Source organism: Oryza brachyantha, chromosome 10 (assembly GCF_000231095.2).
Source record: "Oryza brachyantha chromosome 10, ObraRS2, whole genome shotgun sequence".
Lineage (NCBI taxonomy): Eukaryota > Viridiplantae > Streptophyta > Magnoliopsida > Poales > Poaceae > Oryza > Oryza brachyantha.
The window spans coordinates 9,741,010-9,761,496 of NC_023172.2; the positions used below are offsets into that span (position 1 = coordinate 9,741,010).

The following is a 20,487-nucleotide window of genomic DNA, read 5'->3' on the forward strand; positions in this document are numbered from 1 at the left end:
CGAATGGAACAGCGAATGCACAAACCAGAAAAGGCATGCTTGTTTTTTGCCTGATCTTTTGCACATTTAGTAAAATTTTTCATATGCTTATAACTAGTACTCTCTCTGTCTCTAAATATTATTTGATGGCTGATTTTTTTATACATATTTAACTATTTGTCTTATTCAAAAAATTTATATAATTATTAATTATTTTTATATCATTTTATTTATTGTTAAATATACTTTTATATAATATATATATATATAGCTTTCCATATTTTAAAAAAAATGAATAAAACAAATGAGTCAAACATGTTAAAAAGTTAACAAATTTAGAGAAGAGTGCTAGATAGCCTGGACGTGTATTCTGTTCTAGCAGTACGATATAGAGTCGTCCAAAAGGTACTATTACGATGTATCGAATGCACCAAGAGCAAATACAAAGCTTATTCATAATGCAATTGAACTTGCAATTTGCAAACATGGCATTCTGCAATTTGAATAAAATCAACATTACAGGGTCTTCGACATGGCAACAAGCTAAGCACATGGTACCAAAAATAATGTCTGATAATCAACAACATTCAGAATTCGTACGCTACTTAGCACAGAGAGGGAAAAGAAAAAGATACACCTTGATACATACAAGTCTTCCGAAAAGGAAGAGCATCTGAAGATTACTATTGGCGACTTGGCGTCTCCTGGCTTCCAATCGATATTTGGAAGAGCATAAATGCTGTTGGCGTCTCCTGGCTTCAATCAGAAAATTTGGAAGGTTTCACTGCACCTCCGTTGGTTTCAATCGACAGTACCAGAGCATGCGCTGGGTGCATATCAAAGGGTGGAAAAAGATGATCTTTTTAATCTCCAGACAGGCACCGAAGGCAGCCGCACTGGAAGCCAAAACCGTCAGCCAGAATCTTCTGCCGTGCATTGACATCCATGCTTGCATCAATGTAGCAGATGCGCAGCTCTTCACCTATGTAGCAGATGCAGCAGCACAATTTTAGCGATTTTGGCAGACATCAGTGTGCATGCATGCTTTTTGCTCAAACTGTGTGCAAGGGTTGGTGGTATAACCGGGACCAGTGCTCTGAGGATCGATCTCCATACCTTCGTCGATATTGCGGAGTGCCTTCAATCTTGCGTCTGCGCTGGCCAGCCAAACTATGTGAGTATTGGGATCTGAAAGTTGATGACGAAATATGGTGAATGACAGGATCTGAAATTTCATACAAAACTAAATGCGATAATATTGATCCAGTACAATAAATTTCCTTTTCTAATTCTGTAAAGTGGTTAATAACCCAAAGGTTCCACAAAACTTGATGATATAAGTCTATGAAAATAATTTGGGCAAACAAATCAGTTAATATATTTAATCATATAATAATGAAGAATTCAGAAATCATAGTCAAACTTTACCGCACCGCAACAAAATGGCAATAACAAATTTTTGAATCTCATGCCAAAATACACCGTTAGAATATTTGATTGGAAAACGGAAATCTTATAGTGAAAAATGTAAATATTACTTATGGTTCAATAGCACGTGGTCAAAAGACATACCGCAATCATGGTTATAGAAAGAGGGAAGCATATAAACAGCATTGCCAACTGCTGCATCACAAGCTACAGAGGCTACGGCTGATGATAGAAGGTCCTGATATGAACTTGCAACCAATTCAATGCGGAATGCATTTATGCGTATTCTTGCCAGCACATTGATGTACCACTCTTTGGTCAAGACTAATTTGTCAAAGAAAGCTAGATGAGAAAAGGTAAGTTAGACAGGATTGAAATATGGATTTGATCCATTTTTTTATGGATCTTTATCAGAATTACTGTTCAACACTGGTTGGCCTTACACAAAAGAGGTGAGAAAGAAATCAAGGATACAAGTTGTGACTTCTTCCTGAAACCCTGCCTTCCTAAAAATGCAATCCAACAATTTGAATTCCTCCTCCATCTAAAATATTCCATTGTTCATGTAAGCACAAGAGAAATAAAATTATAGAATATGAATTAGTTGAATGTTACATGTTTGTGTTCTGACAATAACAATAGTTACAATAGCAAGGGTCCACAGAAAAAAAAATAAAGCAGCTACCTCAGTAAGTGTCCCCTGGTGCAAACGGGCTGGCTGAAGTATGTCAAGACAGTCTGCACTAACAGCTCCCGATATAACCATGCAAGCTAGTCGCTTCGCCATGTATGGGTACTTCAGACCGCGTGAACTTTAGGAAGAAAAGCAAGTTGCATGTTTAACAAAATGGCATCACCACAGAATTAACAAGTAACCAATAGCATGAGCATAGATGCAATGGGGAAGTCGGGAAGCACATATATATACACACAAGGAACAAAGATATACCTGCAGTGGTCATCAAATAAAGACCAATCCGCTTTCTTTTCAATGTCATGGAATCCCTAAATTGGCCAAAATCTTGTCAGACAACACCATTTTCAGTTACACTACGCAAATATCTTGTTGAAAGGAGGAATATAAACATATTGTACTTCTCCTTTTTTTTTAGGGAAACATTTTCTGAAATACTGGAAGCCTTTGACCATTCAAACAAGGCAACAGTCTGCACCTACGAGGGCAATTTACCATTCACATTTTGTTGCAAGACACATTCTGAATCTTGATACAGTATAATGAACAACTGGAACAACACAAGTGATCAAGAGCACCACACTAACCCCTACCGAGTCTTGAAATAATAGCATCATGAGTGATAGTATACAAATCAATGGTGGAAAGGCCTCACCTTGGCGTGGTCCCTGCACGCGTCGCTGCAGAAGTAGCAGCTCCCGCCGCCGCCGCTGCCGCTGCTCCCGACCTTCCTCCTGAGGCAGCTGTAGCACACCTGAGAACCCCCAAATCCGAAGCGTTTCATCACTCCATCCGTAGGGAAAACGTCGGGTTTCTGGAGGAACGGGCGGCGAGCGGAGCGGAGGGCTCACCTCGTGGAGGAGGGAGTGGGAAGGGTGGGAGACGAGGGGCTGCGCGGAGTGGAGGACCTCGCCGGCGACGATGGGGCGGGTGGCGAGGACTCCTCGGCCGGAGGACTCCGTCAGCGCCACGCGGATCGGCGGAGGGCCGCGGGCGGCGGCCGCCGCCGCCGCGCCGCCGGTGCAGAGGAGGCGGCGGCGGAGGCGGAACATGAAACTGGGGACGGCTGGAAGAGATCTCGGCCGTTGATCTGCTTGAGGGTCTTCAAGTTCTCTCAATTGAGGCCTCTTTTCGAGTTTCAACACAAAAGGTAGGAATATCAAAAAAATTTACAGAGAAACGTAGTACTCTCACTGTTTATATTATAAGATATTTTGATAAGATTTATACGTAATTATATGTATATATGTTTTGTATATATGTATAACTAGGAATAATTAACTTTTTGCCACTCTTAGAAATGGTTCTAACATATTTGCCACTAGACTCATATGTTATAGAGACATGAGGTTCCACATGTCATAGACAGCGGGTGGCAAATATGTTAGGTGTCATTTTTAAGAGTGCAAAAAGTTAAATGCCCCTAAATTTATTATCATCCATATGAAAACGTGTTAAAAAATTTATAACTTAGGACACGAGGTAATACGATTTTAGCACAAATCAGATTATTTTTAGGTTTATCTGATTTTCTAAGACTAAGATATTCATAAATAGTAATAAAACTAACATTTCTTTTTCCAATTGAATTCTCCGGTCTCCACATGTCACTCCCTCCTATCTAGAGTATGTAGTTGGAACCTCTAACATGTCACCACAATTTCTTACTGGTGTTGGCCTCTCCTAAACGCTACCACCAATGTGGTTAACTGTCTCATCATTCGGCAAGACCTATTCATCTTCAATGACCCGCACCTTCAAATCTATTATCATTTGCATCTTTAAAGAGTAGGTCCATATCATTAATGTGGCCTATCACCCCCTACTCTCTTACAATAGAAGTAATACTATTATCTCGTAGTATCACCTACCTTTCACCTTTAAGTTTTCTCCCTGTATGTACCCTTCATCTCATCCGATTTCTTAATCCAGTCAACTTGCTTGAGGGGGATTATAGAAGGTTAAACAAATATAACACTATTAATAGTAAGTTTTTCATCTCTCCAGAGGTATCCCCTATAACTTTTTCTCTCAAAAAGCATACGCAAATGACTGTTTAAATGTTTATTTAAAAATTTTAGCAATATAGAATAGTGGCATGTGTCACTCAACCAAAAGGTAAAGTTTAAAACCGACGTATGCAGCGAAAAACATAGATAAATTCGTGTATAGATATCATAAATACTTACGCCGATAAGGAGCTAAAAGAGACCACCTTAATACCTGTTTCAAAGATGGATAATTTCGTATCTAATTCGATAAAGACAGGCGCAGATCTATGAATAAGGAATGTTGCACTAGTATCTACAGGACCCAAATTGTCAACAGGCTTCCCAAGAACGTTGAAAATTCGTCCGAGGGTAGCTCCACCAACATGGCGGAGTGGGAGCACTCGACGAGGCCTCTACGACAGCTTCCCCCTCATTGCCATCGTCGGCCTTCCCCAGCTCACCATATATTGGATTCGTCTTTTTTAGAAAAACATATTTGTTTAACTTTTAATAACTATTTGGATGATGTTCGAATAAACGAGGAAACTTATCCTCGAGGAACGACGAGAGTTCAAGTTCTCATGGGAGTATTTGTCGTATCGTTTGTAATGGTTGGTCATTTTTATCATTATATTTTCGCTTATATTTACAATGTAATATTTAAATTTTTAACCTTAAATTTGGAGTTAATTTTGAGATTCATTTTTTAGCTTTTTCTTTTAGATAGCTATATATATTCATAAGTTACTTTTTTATTTATAAACATGTCTTTTTTTGTTTTTTGCAAAAAAGCCAAAAGGTGGCCCCATTGATGATCTTCCTTAAAAACAAATTGATCATGTAAACTTGTAGTCTGAGGCAACATTTAGTTGGAGAAAATTTTTATTAGAGAGGTCACATCAATACGTACGATCACACATTTAAAGTATTAAACGTAGTCTAATTACACCAGATTCCGGTTGGAAACCACGAGATGAATTTTTTGAGTCTAATTAATCCGTCATTAGTACATGTTGATTACTGTAACACTTATGGCTAATCATGTACTAATTAGACTTAAAAGATTCATCTCACGATTTCCTCCATAACTGTGTAATTAGTTTAGTATTCATGTATATTTAATATTTTATTTAAATGTCCAAAGATTCGATGTGATGTTCGTAAGAAAAAATATTTGAAACTAACCAGGCCTGATTACAACATCAGCAACACAAACCGTGACCAACTACAATCACGATCGATCTCGATCGGTAACGGAATCGGGACGCGATCTAATGATGCAGGAACGGGTCTCCCGCGACGCCGTAGCACGTAGTACGTGACACGCAGCGCCCGGAGCGGGAAGCGCGCGCGACGATGGAGTCGCCGCCGCCGCCGCCGACGCTACCCGAAGAAGTCATCCTCGAGATCCTCTCCTGCCTCCCGGCCAAGTCCGTCGCCCGCCTCCGCACCCTCTCCCGCTCGTGGCGCGCCGCCCTCTCGTCGCCGTTCTTTCTAGAGCTCCATCTCCGGCGAGCCAACAAGGCGGCCCCCAGGCTTTTCTGCGGCAGTGCTGACTTCAAGGCTCCCGTCGACATCGACGACGACGACGACGACAAGTGGTGCTTCTTTGCTTTCCAGCCCGGCGCCGGCGGCCGCGGCGGTACGGTCAAGAATCTGCTCCGCTCACGAAGCCTCTCCGTGGCCTCATCCTGGTCCGGTGCTTCGACAATGGCGGCTACTACGTCTGCAACCCCTGCACCGGCGCGGTGCTGGCCCTCCCCGACAGCACGCGGCCGATGAAGAAGACGTTCCGGCGGTCTATGGCGCAGCCTCCGCCGCCTTTCTACCTCTACGTGTCGTACGGCCTCGGCTACTGTGCGGCGACCAGAAGGTACAAGGTCTTCCGCCTGTTCACCGGCGGTGGCGACGGCGACGGCAAGGACGAGACGTGCTGCGAGGTGTTCGTCCTCGACGCGCTGGCGTACTGGCGGCCGACCGCCGGAAAACCTCCTCAGGGATGTACCGTCGGGGAGAATAACCCCGCCGTGTTCTTGGACGGTTCGCTGCACTTCCTCTGCCGTGACGGCAGCGCCGTCGTGACGATGAACGTCGGCGATGAGACCTTCGGTTCGTTGCCGGCTCCAGCGCCGGCGGCGGGTGGCGAGATTCTGCGGACGATCACGGAGCTGGACGGGCGATTGTGCGTTTGCCAACGAGCCAGTGAGAGCGGCGATGGGCCGTATCATCTATGGCTGTACGGTGGTGAAGAGACGGCGAGGTGGGAGAAGCTCTGCTGCATCGATCCGAGATCATGGCCGGAGGATGACCGGAATCTGCTCCGCTCGAGGTGGATTGCGCCGCTGTGCATGTATGGCGAGAAAATCATGCTGCGGACGGGCAACTGCAGGGTGTTCGCCGTGGACCCCACGGGCGGCGTCGCTGGCTCACCGGAGATCCTTTTCCGGCCGGACGAGCACGAGGCCACCGGCGGCGAGTTCGTCGACACGCTGTACCCAACACTAGGCTTGTACGAGGAGAGCCTCGTACCTGTGGGCCGGACCATCGAGGAGATGGTCTTCTTGTCGCCGGCGACGAGAGCTTGGTCCGACGTCCTCAAGTGGCTGCCGGCGCGGACGGTCGCCGAGCTCTCCGTCGTGTGCAGGGAGTGGCGCGCCGTCGTCACGAGCGACCGCTTCGTCCGCGCGCACGCCGCCCACCCCAAGGTCGCGACGAGCACCCGCGTCAGGTTCGTCATGGACCCCGCTTTCGGCCTGCCCGTCGACGTCGATCGCGTCGGCGAGGTCGGGGACGACCCGGACATCTCCGAGCAGCCGTTCCCCTGCGGCCAGCCGTGCCGCGGCCTCAACGCCGGCAGCTTCCACGACATCGACTTCGTTTGCAACCCCACGGTGGGCTACCACCATGCCGTGATGTCCGACGACCTCCACGACGGCGCCGGCGACGGTATGTTCTACGGCCGCATCGCGCTGGGCTACGACGAGAAGGAAGACGACCACGTGCTCGTCCTCCTCGCCTACACGAGCAAGAACCTCGAGACGCGAAGATACCAGCTGCGGTGCCGGATGCTGTTCGTCCGACAGCGCCGGTGCTCTCCCCGGCCGTTCCACCCACCACCGCGGCCGGTGGCCTCCGCGACGCCGGCGTACGCCAACGGCAAGATCTACTGGCTCGTCGACCCCGCGCTCACCACCCCCTCGCCGGAACCCACCTCGCCACCGAGACGACGGCGTGCGAGCTGGTGGCGCTGGACTGCCGCGACGCCACCGCGTGCCAGTACGAGGTGACGCACGGCCCACCGCGCCGGCCCGGGCGGCGCGGCCGCGTGTCCATCCTCCAGCTCCGCGGCGCGCTCTGCGTGGCGTGCTCGGACCGGGACGCCAACACCATAGACGTGTGGGCATTAACGAACCACAATGGCAACGCCGCCTCCTCTGCCTGGACCATGGAGCATCGCCTGGAGCTCGCCGCGCACTCGCCGGAGTACTCGTCGGAGAAGACGACGGTGATGGGGGTCGATCCGACGAGCGGCCGGGTCTGGGTCACCACGGGGGAGTCCCTGGGTCACTACGATCCCAAGACGAGGGAGCTGGTGACGGTATACCGAGTCCGGTGGATGGACCGACTGGGGGACGTAGTAATAGGGACCAAGTTCTGTGCGGTGATCTGTCAAGAAAGAATGATTCGCTATCCTTTCTGAACTAAGTATTATCAACGAGGGCTCGTTGTAAACTTTTATGATTTGTTCAAACTACAGTTTGCGAGAGTTTTACTCATATTCTTCTTTTTGTATCTCAAGGTATCGATACCTCGTGGTGCAAAATCATTTCTGATCGTTGGATCCAATAGTGCGCGTCCTACTTAGCTAGATCCAATGGTGAGAAATGATTTGGTACCTCGAGATACCGTTACCTTGGTACAAAAGAAATGATGAGAGTAAAACTCTTCATTTATGGTTTCCAGAGTGATATAATCAACAAGATATTTAATTAATTAATGAAATAGCCTATACAACATATTGTTTTATTTTATTGTTCCATATATAATACTCGCTCTGTTTTATAATGTAAGATGTTTTGACTTTTTTGCTTTTAATATTTTAACCCTTTGTTTTATTTAAAAAACTATGAAAATATCATTTATTTTGCTTGTGACTTACTTTATTATCAAAAGAACTTTAAGCACGACTTGTCATTTTTTATATTTATACTAAATTTTTACATAAGACGAATGATCAAACATTAAAAAAAAATCAAACATCTCACCTTATGAAAAGGAGGAAGTATATGCGAAAGATAAGTTCAGTTAGAAACTACGTAAATAGAGTTTTTTTTCCAGATGAAATTGTCTTTTCTCTCTTCATTAATTACTTACCACATTATTATAAGTGCTAACATGACACTATTTTTAATAATGACCTTAGAACACATGCGATTGTATTGTCTCGTGGGCTGGCCAAAATAGGAATAGGTTTATCTAAGGTTACTCAATTTATCGTCTATTCTGTGTGAGATCTTTTAATTTCAGAACCAAAAATATATACCTCTAGATTTATATAAACCATTTATAAAAAGTCTCTTGGCAGTATTGACTCAATTTTTTCTGGTTTTACTTACATGACATAATGTGGGTCCCATATGTTAGGTTTTTTTAAATTTTTCTCTTTCATTTTTTTCTTCTTTTTCTTCTCTCTCCCACATTGTCCTCTCTCTCTTCTTCCTCTGATCTCTCCCGGTGCGCCAACAACTCATGTGAGTGGCGACGAAGTAGGCATCAGGTTGAGTGCGATACCCCACCAGATGATGCCGAGCACATGGCCGCATTGATCCGGTGCCTATCATTGCCGTCGCCGCTGGCGCCATTGCCGTTGCAGACTTGTGGTAGCCGCTGAGCATGCAGGAGTAAACCTTGTTTCCGTACCCAGCCACACACTGCGTCAGCTCCGCCGTGTAGGCGAGCGGTCGGCGCCGCCGCTGCCGCTGGTGGTCGTCGGCTCGCCGCAGCAGTCTTGACCGCGCCGTCGGTGGGTGGCTCTACCGCGATCGGCGGCCGCTTTCATGGCGCCACACACAAAAACTTGCAGATAACAAGGATGCACACAATCCCTTTTGACTACGAAAGTCTTTCTTTTATTCACGTAGCACGCGATCCACTTATTTGGGCAGCCATTACCCAGCTGCATGCACGCAGCTAACTGCCACACAACCCATACATGTATTGACTATCCTCTAACTAATCAGCTAATTAAGCTATACATGCACACCACTAGACATTGAAAGACTCAACGTGATGTGGCAGCCGGGTGGGTGGCCGATGCAGTGGTGGCCAAGTGGGCGACGACCGGTCGCGCGGCGGTGGCTTGCGTGGACGCGGGCGAGCTCGGCGACGACCGAGGTGGCCGCGGCTTCAGGAGGCCGATGCAGTGGCGGCCGGGAGGGCGACGACCTGTCGAGTGGCGGTGGCTTGCGCGGGCATGGGCGGGGACGGCGGCGACAAAGCCAGCGGGATGGCGCAGCCGAGCGGGGCTCGTGTCAGCCAGGTGGGGGCGGCGATGGCCAGGCTGGGGGCGACCGGTCTTGCGGCGGTGGCTGGTGACGGTCGGGTGGGTGCTTGCCCGGTAGAAATGAAAAGGAAGAAAAGACAAAAAAAAATTAAAAAAAACTGATATGTGGGACCTACCATACGTCACGTGAGAAAAACCGGATAAAATTTGAGTTAATACTGCCGAGAGACCCCTTTTAAATGGTTTATACAAGTTTAGGGGTATATATTTCCGGTTTTAGGATTAAAGGATCTCAGACTGACTTGACGTTAAGTTAAGTGATCTTTGAGACCCACATAGTGTTAAGCTTGTTTGCATGATCCTCATCTTAATAGTTAAGCCCACCATCATCGTTAACCAGGCCATCCTTCTCTATAATGGGCTTGTGGTAGATAGGACACAGCTTAGCCCATAAACAAATATGGCCCACATTGTTCTCTTCACGAAAAATTTCAGCCTACAATCCAAAATTGAGCCCATGAAAAAATTGGCCCACCTCGTTTCTGTGAACAAACTAAGCCAAAATCAATTTGGCCCATAATTTTTCATCAATGAATTTAGCCTATAGTAGGAATTGGCCCGTTTGTTTTCTTTGAACGAATTGAGCCCATCAATAGATTATAACCAACCTTTTTTCGTGAAAGAATTTGGCCTATAAACGAAATAGGCCCATATATTTTCAAAGAGGAAATTAAGCCCATAAAACGAATTAGCCCACCTTTGTTCATTTGGACCATCGATAGAAATTGGCCTTTAATGTGGGCTTTGCTTGGATGGGCTCCAATTTTATGACCTTTCGGCCTGGCCCGTATACTTAGTGGGCTTTCTTTTGTTTCGTTTCGTTGGGCTTTTGGGCCTTTTGGTGGGCCGCTTCCTAAACGGGGTGCTTCTTGTGGGCCGTAGCTTTGTTGGGCCTTCTCGAAAAGTGGACGATCTGTGGGCCGTAGATTTCATGGATAAATTTGGCCTGTGAAATGTTGACGATGGGGCTAGATGTTGGCCTGTTTAAATGTTGAGAGTGGGCCTAATTCTATCTGCTTAATTTTCGGGTGGTCGTGAGACAAGTTTCTACAGCTTACATATATGACTTGAGGGCTATGGCGTCTTATGTAAGTTCTGGGTTTTCCTTAATATAAGTCAGATATAAGATGTGCTACGACGTCTTTTGTTAAAAAAAATAACGATATGGTGATCAATCCTAAATGTATTTACCTGGTTATAGGCGTGCCTTGTTTTTGTTTTTAGAGGTTATCAACTTACCATTGGTGAATAGGCTATTTCCCGTTGAAGGTTTCATTTTATATTTTACAGAGTGATGTAATCAACGTGATATTTAATTAATTATTGAAATAGCCTATACAATACATAATTTCATTTTATTGTTCCATATATAATACATGCAAAAGATAAGTTCAATTAGAAACTACGTAAATAGAGTTTTTTAGATGAATTTTTTTATCTCTTCATTAATTACTTACCACATCATTTAAAGTGCTAAAATGACATTATTTTAAATATAACGACCTTAGAACACATGCGTTTGTGTTATCCAAAGGGAGGCCCGCGCGACGGGCTATTAGCTCAGTGGTAGAGCGCGCCCCTGATAATTGCGTCGTTGTGCCTAGGCTGTGAGGGCTCTCAGCCACATGGATAGTTCAATGTGCTCATCAGCGCCTGACCCGAAGATGTGGATCATCCAAGGCACATTAGCATGGCGTACTCCTCCTGTTTGAATCGGAGTTTGAAACCAAACAAACTTCTCCTCAGGAGGATAGATGGGACGATTCAGGTGAGATCCCATGTAGATCTAACTTTCTTGTGGTCTGACCAAAATATCTACACGTTCTTGAGATGTTAGAGACAGTTAAATTTGACCTACTGTTCATTCTCAAATGGGCCATTTGAGGCCCACATAATGATAGGCTCGTCGGCATGGGCCTCATCCTAGTAGTTAAGCCCACCATCATCGTTAACCAGCCCATCTTTCTCCATAATGGGCTTGTGGTAGATAGGACACAGTTTAGCCCATAAACAAATTTGGCCCACATTGTTCCGTTCACGAATAATTTCAGCCTACAAGCCAAAATTGAGGCCCATGAATAAAATAGGCCCACCTCGTTTCCGTGAATAAACTAAGCCCAAAATCAATTTAGCCCATGATTTTTCATGAACGAATTTAGCCTATAGTAGAAATTGGCCCGTCTATTTTCTTTGAACAAATTAAGCCCAGAAATGGATATAACCAACCTCTTTTCGTGAAAGAATTTGGCCAATAAATGAAATAGGCCCATATATTTTCAAAGAGGGAATTGAGCCCATAAAATGAAGGAAAATGAATTAGCCCGTGTATTCGGTGGGCCTTAGATTCGATGTGCTCCAATTTTATGACCTTTCGGCCTGGCCCGTGTGTTTGGTGGGCTTTGTTTTGTTTTGATTCGTTGGGCTTTGGGCCTTTTGGTGGGCCACTTCCTAAATGGGCTGCTTCTTGTGGTCTGTAGCTTTGTTGGGCCTTCTCGAAAAGTACACGGTGGGCTAGATTGGCGGCTCGATCTGTGGGCTGTGGATTTCATGGGCTAAATTTGGACTAAATTCATACGGTTGGGATAAATTTGGCCTGTGAAATGTTGACGGTGGGGCTAGATGTTGGCCTGTTTAAATGTTGAGAGTGGGCCTAACTCTATCTGCTTCATTTCGGGTGGTCGTGAGACAACTTTCTACTGATTCGTCGGCTATTTTCAACATGATTAATGTTATCACGGGGATACATTTTGGTCAGTTTTAATGTTGTGCGTGGGCTAAATTTTCGAACGACTTAATGTTAATTTAACGGTTGCCAAAACTGGCTACATTTTGCTTTGTTTAAGTTTATTAGCACGTTTGATTTTTTTTTTGTGTGTTTAACAAGCCCATAGTCTAAATTTTACTCCATAGTCTAAATTTTTGAATAAGACGAATGGTCAAACGTTACAATCGAAAAAGTCAAACATCTTATATTATAAAACGGATGTAGTAACATTTTTATTAGCAAATTTGATCATTAATTATTTTTTCTTATGTTTTTTATGTATAAGTTCTGGGTTTTCCTTAATATAAGTCAGATATAAGATACGACGTCTTTTGTTAAAAAAATAACGATATGGTGATCAATCCTAAATGTATTTACCTGGTTATAGGTTTGCCTTGTTTTTGTTTTTAGAGGTTATCAACTTATCATCGGTGAATAGGCTATTTCCTGTTGAAGGTTTCATTTTATCTTTTCAAGAGTGACGTAATCAACACGATATTTATTTAATGACTGAACATTATTTTATTTTATTGTTCCATATATAATACATGCAAAAGATAAGTTCAATTAGAAGCTACGTAAATAGAGTTTTTCTAGATGAAGTTGTCTTTTCTCTCTTGATTAATTACTTACCAAAGTGCTAATATGACACTATTTTTAATAATGACCTTAGAGGACATGCGATGGTGCTGTCTTGTTCACTGGCCATATAAACCACTTCAACTTGTCTCCATAATGGGCTTGTACTAGATAAGACACAGTTTAGCCCATAAACAAATATGGCCCACATTGTTCTGTTCACGAAAACTTTCAGACTACAACCCAAAATTGAGCCCATGAATAAAATTGGCTCGCCTCGTTTGTTCTGTTTGGCGGGCTTTGTTCTGTTTCGTTTCGTTGGGCTTTTGGGCCTTTTGGTGGGCCGCTTTCTAAACGTGCTGCGTCTTGTGGGCCGTAGTTTTTGTTGGGCCTTCTCGAAAAGTGGACGGTGGGCTAGATTGGCGGTTCGTTCTGTGGGCCGATTTCATGGGCTAAATTTGGACTAAATTTATACGGTTGGACAGAATTTGGCCTGTGAAATGTTGACGATGGGGCTAGATGTTGGCCTGTTTAAATGTTGAGAGTGGGCCTAATATTATCTGCTTAGGGCCCCTTTAATTCGCAGGATACGAAAAACACAGAAATAGAAAAAACATAGGAATTGAAGTAGTATGATTTTTCAATCCCGTGGGAATCAAAAACACAGGAAAAGATGAAATGTGCCCTTTGATAGAGCTATAGAAAAAACACATGATTTTTCTTCCACAAAGTTTCCAAAGAGGTTAGACATCTTTATTATTTTCCTATGAAAATGAACTAAAGGAATACAATTCTAATGAATGTTTCCTTTCCTTTTCTTTCCTATGAATCAAAGACATACATAATAAAAAAAATCTATAGGATTGTGAATCCTACAAAATTCCTATACCAATCCTTTGAATCAAAGGAGCCCTTAATTTCGGGTGGTTGTGAGACAAGTTTCTACAATTTACCAATATGATTTGTCAGCTATTTTCAGCGTGATTAATGTTATCACTGGGATACATTTTGGTCAGTTTTAATGTTGTGCGTGGGCTAAATTTTCGAACAGCTTAATTGTTAATGTTAACGGTGGCTCAAAACTTGCTACATTTTGGTCTGTTTAACTTTATTACCACGTTTAATTTTTTTTGGGTTGTGTTTAACCACCCCCACAGCCTAAAATTTACTCCCTTTGCCTCCAAAAAAAAAAGAAAAATTCTTACAGGACTTCGAGACTCAAGTGTGTAACCCTTAACTCATACTGATTGTTCTTGTGATTCCAGTAGTACTGGCATATGTACAACATAGGTGCATGATTGCATCCCAGTCCCTCACACTCATCAATTAACAGGTAAAAGAGAGAAAAAAGAGAGAAAGAAAGAAAGAAAGAAAAATTACACTCACCTATAGCTAGCAAAGAGTAACTAGGAATTATATGCCACACATGCTGTCTCTTGCAGGTTACAAGATGATGAGAGTAATTAAGATCCACCGGGTTAACTAATTAAATTTGCTCCGGTCTAACAAAAAGTAACTCGAGATACCGATATCTCAAGATACCAAATTGTTTCCCCCCATTGGATTTAGCTGAGTAGAATGTACACCGTTAGATCTAATAATCAGAAACGATTTGGTACCACGAAATACTTTTTGTTACTTTTTGTTGGGCTGAAGCAAATCTCATAACTAATAGTTAATTAAATCACCAAGCTAATCACTAATTAGGAGAGAGATAGAGTAATTAATATAACCATTTGATCACTTTTGTCCCATATGACGTCACTGCTTCTTGGTGATGGCGGCGGCGTCGTCGTAGCGGCGGCTGCTGATCCTCACCTCCTCCGGTGCGATGAACGACTCCGGGCAGAGCCCGGCGACGTTGAAGGCGACGTCGTCGATGGTCCAGGCCTCCTCCATCCGCGTGACGGCGCGGGCGGCGCCGACGTCGGCGCCGAAGCGCGCCAGGTGGGCGACGGAGCTGCCGGCGTGCGCGACGACGGCGCCGCCGTCGACGGCGCGGTAGTCGGCGACGCTGGACGCGACGGTGGTCTCCCAGTACATGGCCGGCGCCCCGGGGGCCTGGATGCGGGTGAGCTGCGAGTCCTCCAGGCGCGCGAGGAGGCCGCTCCGCTGGCTGAAGTAGCCCGTCATGCCGTGCCGGATCACCTCCGCCGCGCCGTCGCTCCACGTCGACAGCACCGACGGCCCCACGTCCAGCCGCAGCGCGAAGCAGTCCTCGCCCTCCACCTGCTTCTCGCCGACGTGCTCCGCCGCCGAGAACACCGACGCGATCGTCACCGGGTCCAGCCCCTGCATCCATGCCACGTCAGCACACCGACACTTCGTCACCACAGCACAGCTCGCTCCATGCATGCACACGTGGACACTCCTCATTGGTACATATTAGACAGACAGACATACATACTACTGCAGCTTAAGCGTGACAAGTTTAGATCAGGGGAAACCAGAAATTTTCTAAGTATAGGGTTTAGCGATTGAATGCATATTTTTTGATAAATTTTAACTAAAATTTTAACTTTGTAATATGTTTTTTTAACCAGGCGTGAGGCTTAAGCCCAAGCTGTCCATGTCTAGATCCGCCTAGTTTAGATGGACACCTGAAACTTCACCTGTTCACCATTGCATTTGCATTCATCTTTTGTTTTTCTTTCTTCTCTTTTTGTGCTTGTAAATTTTTGTTAGGTAAGCACATTGATGGGGCATCAATTTGTTTCATAATTATAGACATAAAGGCTCATGTCATGGACTCATGGCCTTTTTATGAGACAGCTTCATTATTGTGGAACAGTGTCCATATAGGATGCCCATGAGTCCTACACTATACTCATGAAGATGAACAGATACTTGGTAGCATCTTATTGGAGTCCCAAGTCCTTGTAACACTGTTCTTGTTGAGAAAAAGTTTGATGTCCTTATGCTGTTTCATGGACATCTCTGTTCTCTTCTAGATGTAAATGTGAGCCATAAATTAGAGGCAAGAACATGCAGGTGCAGTGCAGTTTATTGCCATAGGAGACAGAGGACGCTGTGTGAAATAGAAAAGCCAGTACACTTCTACTACAATGCTATCAAACACACCATGCCCAAAACCTCTTTCTTTTCACAGTACAAAACAGCTAAGACACTCTAGGATGCCCACTAATATCTGTTCATCAGTATTCACTAGTACAGAGCATCCAGCATAGAGATACTGTTTGTTGAGAGTAGCCCCATCCCCAGTTTCATTTCACACGTACACCTTTTGCCACACAGATTTGGTAAAAGTTTGGTGTGCTTGTAATTACTTTGGAATTAATTAGCTTGACCAGGATGCAGTGTGTACTATAATTAGTACTAATCTGACATGGGAATATGAGGTGCTTCATCAACTTGATCTGGCTCAGCTAATCACTTGCTAGAAAGGTACAATCTCTCGGTGATACCCATGTAAAGAAGTCCAGTTGCTCTGATTGGTTTCAGACAGACCGAGAAAACTGTTTGTCTCTAGAAGGATTCAGAAAATAATTACTTTAATGTGGGTCTTCACTTGCAGTATTCTACTTCAACTATCAGTAAAATCACTACCAGAAAAATGAATTCTACTAATAGTAGAAACAATTACACTACTTAATTCTAATACCAATAGCTAATGTAGCAGTAGAAAGTATGGATGATGAGAAAAGATGAGGGGCCTATATTGATTAAACTATTAGGGCAACGCTTCGGTGCATATTACTTGTAGTATAATACTGTCAGTAGAACTAATCTCGTCCATTGATTTAAAAGGATATTTTCATACTTTGATTAATATTAGATTTGTATTTATTATTTTTTATCATATTATGCACGGATAAAAAAAGTCCAGCAAGACCCATTTACTATCACAATAAAAAAGACGATATTACCCCTCAGAATTCTACTACACCTAAAATTGTTGGTAGTATAATTTAATCACAACCGTCCAACAAAATTAGATCAGCGGTCTAGATTAAATTATACTACAAGTAATATGCACCGGAGTCGGCCTCAAACTATTAAATTATACTAAAATTTTTGGAAGAAATATCACGTCAAATGTTTGACCGGATGTTGGAAGAGATTTTCGGACACGAATGAAAAAACGAATTTCACAGCTTGCCTAGAAACCGCGAGACGAATCTTTTGAGCCTAATTAATCCGTTATTAGCACATGTTGGTTACTGTAGCACTTATGGCTAATCATGGACTCATTAGGCTCAAAAGATTCGTCTCAAGATTTCTTCCATAACTGTGCAATTAGTTTTTTTTCATCTATGTTTAATGTTTATTTAGGTATCAAAAATTCGATGAGATGTTTTTTAAAAAAAAAATAGGAACTAAACGAGGCCTTACAAAAAGGTCTAAATCAATTGACCTTATAGGCCAAATTGATCTCACAGTCAGGACAGTTACACCTACTCAGATACGCACTGCTGCATCCTGAAATGTTTGGTAAACATGAGTCAGAATGCATGAGTAGTGCATCCAGATTTCTTACTGCCAAGCTGTTAAAGCTGCGCTAGCTAATAATAGATCTAGAAATTTCAAAGGACAGGTGGGTCGCCTAATCATAATCCATACTCTTTCATTCGATCATCCTATGAGGACTGGATAAAATGGTTTTTCAGCTAGCTATCTGCGCACGATTGTCAGAATATTCAACAGAATTCCATTTAAAAGTTTCAAGATTAGTAAAAAAACAGTACTTGTCTGCTAATGGTATGTTTAGACAAATTAGTCAAACTTACCACTACAGAAGAATGATACTTCTGCTTGACACTAGAGTGTCAATGAATTTCAGACACAGGTTATACTACCGTCCATTTGCCAAATTGCTCGAGATGTATGCCTCGACAAATACACCAAGTTTTGCAAGGCAATCGTGTAAACAGACAAACAGTGTGACTTTGCAGGAAACATCAGTCTGCAGACTGGATCCCATTCCACTGAATACTGAGACAGAAATCAGGCTTCAGGCTTCAGGCTTCAGACTTCAGAGAGGTATAGTAACAATAGTAATAAGACTATGAACACACACACTGATCTGATTTTTTTCAGGGAAATGAGAGGCAGCAATCTCAGATCCCGAGGTGCAACAGTGTGGCAATGTAAAGAATGCCATATCTGCATCTTTTTTTTTCAGCCAAAGATTCTTCTTCCACAAAATGCCCCAATTCTTCACCCCCTCTTTTTGGTGCCATGAACACTCCCACACACCCATCACACAAACTAAAGCGCAAAAGCAAAGGAGTATTCAGCAAAGCGATCCGCAAAAGAAAAGCAGAGATTTTATACGTACGCACGCACGCACGCCCATACACACCACGCATTGCTTTTAGGTACCTTCCCAGTGAACAAAAATTGTAGCTTAAAATTTGTTTACAAATACATGTGATTTATTGTTCAAAATGTTATATATGTTTAACACTCCTATTTTTTCGCTTCTGCTAATGATTATAAGCCAAAATTTGAATTTTCATCATCAAATTTAGAGTTGATTTTGGTTTTTTTTAAAAAGAAGTTTATTTTTTAGATTGTCAAGAATACGTATATAAAATTTTTATTTACAAATTAGTTTTCTTTTATAAATATCCGGTTCAATCACCCCCTATTTGCATCCTTAGTCCGGTACAAACCGCCGCTTGCATTATCCAGAAGATTAATTTTTCAAGTATACGCATGCGCTCATTCGGGTTGGGAACTAACCTCCTGACACATAAACATATCTATCATTAACTAACTATTAGCTAAAACTATATCAAAAAATTAATATGATTCTTAAAGCAACTTTATATAAATAATTATTTTTGAAACGTTGGCAACCCAAGATGCCGAATGCAGCCTAATTGTATGATGGTATGTGCTTACAAAATTATTAGCATAATAAGGTATTTTGGTCACACTAATTTTTTGAAATGATCACATTAACTGTCACATATTTTGGTTATAATGTTAATTTTTCATATAACTGTCATAATGTTAATTTATATAATTGTATTGGCAACTTGATTAATGGTACCAATACCATGCGTTCCAGAATATTTTGTTTTGGGTTATTTTGTAGCACGTTAGGTAGACTTGTACGTTTGTACGTACAGTGCATGCATACGGTCGTTTTCCTTTTGAGTTCTTTTGATTTAGACATTTAGTTATTAAAAAACCAATTAATTAAATTAGTATTAATCACTAATTAGATTGGAGGAGAAAGCTAATGGCAATGGCGATGCCACGGCACGGGGACATGCAGTGCTAACCTGAAGGGCGCGGCGGAGAGGCCTCGCGCCGCCGCCGCGCGCGGCGTGGGCGCCGAGCCAGGGCGTGCGGCGCCACGCGACGCGGCCGTCGCAGCCGGCGGCGACGGCGTGCCCGGCCACGGCCATCTCGACGAGCCACATGTCCGGCACGAGCTGCCACACCACGAAGCACCCCTCGTGCCAGCCTCCTCCTCCACCGGCGCCGGCGCCGGGCTCCGGCGCCATGGCCATCCGCACCCTCCCTGCCGCGTACATGCTCTTCGCCGCGCCCTCGATCTTGGCGCACCCCGTCGTCGCCCGGAACTGCTCGAGAATGTACTGCGCCGACGACGCCACCTGCATATCACACACCCCCACGACGGCGTAAGCGCACGAGCTCCAGCATAGCAAGAGGCGGGCGGAGGCGGCGGCCGAGCAGGTGGCTCGCGGCGGCGGCGTACGGTACCGGTACGTACGTTGCGCGGGTGGCGCGGGAGGACGGGGACGGGGGAGAGCGGGCATGCGAGGACGGACAGCAGCACGCGCAGGTCGGCGGAGGGGCGCCGCCCCCCGCCTCCACCATACCCGCCGCCGCCGCCTCCCCCACCGGAAAGAAACCGGAGCGGGATGCGCGCTCCCCGGGCCCAGCGGTGGAGCGCCGCGTGAAGGCCGGTCCTCCGCCGCCCCCGCGCGGCCTCCTCGCCGCCTCCCGGCTCCTCCGCCAGCGTGGCCAGCTGCGGCGCCATGGACGAACACCTTCTCACACTGCCGCGTCGCGCTGAGCTCAGCTCAGCTCAGCTCGGCCGCTGGACTTGTGTGTTATAAAGAGAAGAGACAAAGAGGGGAACTTGACAGTCTCTGGGTGTGGGCCCGGGCGGAGGGTGGGCGTGGGGCCCACTGGCAGGGAGGTTGGGGGTTGCTTTGTGTGACTGGCATGGTGGGGCCAGGGCTTGGGAGAGCTTTGAAGGGAGGCAAGAGAAATGGGGGTTGGGGGAGGGTCAAAATCAATATAACATCTTGGATTCTTGGGCTGAAAATGGGGTTAGTATATATGGAATAAAACATTTTGATCATGTTTGTTTAGTGTTGAAATAGTAACAAAATTAAGGGAAAAAATAATAATTCCTCCAATCAAATTTAGTTGACGTCTAGTTCCCACAACGTTAAAAAAATAAATTTGACTGTTTGGAGTATACCATAAAAGTATTTCTAAACATCCGTATTATTTTTCATGTACTGAGTCTATAGATGTTCTA

At 44.3% G+C, this 20,487-nt stretch overlaps 3 protein-coding genes across 3 annotated transcripts; 1 reads left to right on the top strand and 2 right to left on the bottom strand.

Moving 5' to 3' along the window:
- Nucleotides 1-534: 534 nt before the first annotated feature.
- On the bottom strand, nt 535-3,194 carry LOC102714042 (histone-lysine N-methyltransferase ATXR4). Its single transcript, XM_006661705.3, has 8 exons — nt 2,953-3,194; nt 2,757-2,855; nt 2,357-2,412; nt 2,093-2,219; nt 1,882-1,951; nt 1,552-1,731; nt 1,096-1,167; nt 535-961 (listed from the first exon to the last, which is right to left on the bottom strand). Exons 1-8 carry the CDS (start codon nt 3,151-3,153, stop codon nt 843-845), a joined length of 924 nt encoding a protein of 307 aa, XP_006661768.2. The 5' UTR covers nt 3,154-3,194; the 3' UTR covers nt 535-842.
- A 2,249-nt stretch (nt 3,195-5,443) lies between these two features.
- On the top strand, nt 5,444-8,093 carry LOC121055579. The gene has a single exon (XM_040528395.1). It carries the CDS (start codon nt 5,871-5,873, stop codon nt 7,377-7,379), a length of 1,509 nt encoding a protein of 502 aa, XP_040384329.1. The 5' UTR covers nt 5,444-5,870; the 3' UTR covers nt 7,380-8,093.
- Nucleotides 8,094-14,160: 6,067 nt separating this feature from the next.
- On the bottom strand, nt 14,161-20,072 carry LOC107305065. Its single transcript, XM_040527934.1, has 3 exons — nt 19,708-20,072; nt 19,253-19,588; nt 14,161-15,290 (listed from the first exon to the last, which is right to left on the bottom strand). Exons 1-3 carry the CDS (start codon nt 19,975-19,977, stop codon nt 14,760-14,762), a joined length of 1,137 nt encoding a protein of 378 aa, XP_040383868.1. The 5' UTR covers nt 19,978-20,072; the 3' UTR covers nt 14,161-14,759.
- Nucleotides 20,073-20,487: the final 415 nt, after the last annotated feature.

Coding starts and splice junctions, on each gene's coding strand:
- LOC107305065 (XM_040527934.1), bottom strand. CDS start 19,977: ATGGCGCCGCAGCTGGCCACGCTGGCGGAGGAGCCGGGAGGCGGCGAG. Junction 19,589..19,707: donor TCCCGCGCCACCCGCGCAAC/GTACGTACCGGT, acceptor TGTGATATGCAG/GTGGCGTCGTCGGCGCAGTA. Junction 15,291..19,252: donor CTCTCCGCCGCGCCCTTCAG/GTTAGCACTGCA, acceptor GCATGGATGCAG/GGGCTGGACCCGGTGACGAT.
- LOC121055579 (XM_040528395.1), top strand. CDS start 5,871: ATGAAGAAGACGTTCCGGCGGTCTATGGCGCAGCCTCCGCCGCCTTTC.
- LOC102714042 (XM_006661705.3), bottom strand. CDS start 3,153: ATGTTCCGCCTCCGCCGCCGCCTCCTCTGCACCGGCGGCGCGGCGGCG. Junction 1,952..2,092: donor ACCAGGGGACACTTACTGAG/GTAGCTGCTTTA, acceptor GGAATATTTTAG/ATGGAGGAGGAATTCAAATT. Junction 1,732..1,881: donor TCAGGAAGAAGTCACAACTT/GTATCCTTGATT, acceptor TTGACAAATTAG/TCTTGACCAAAGAGTGGTAC.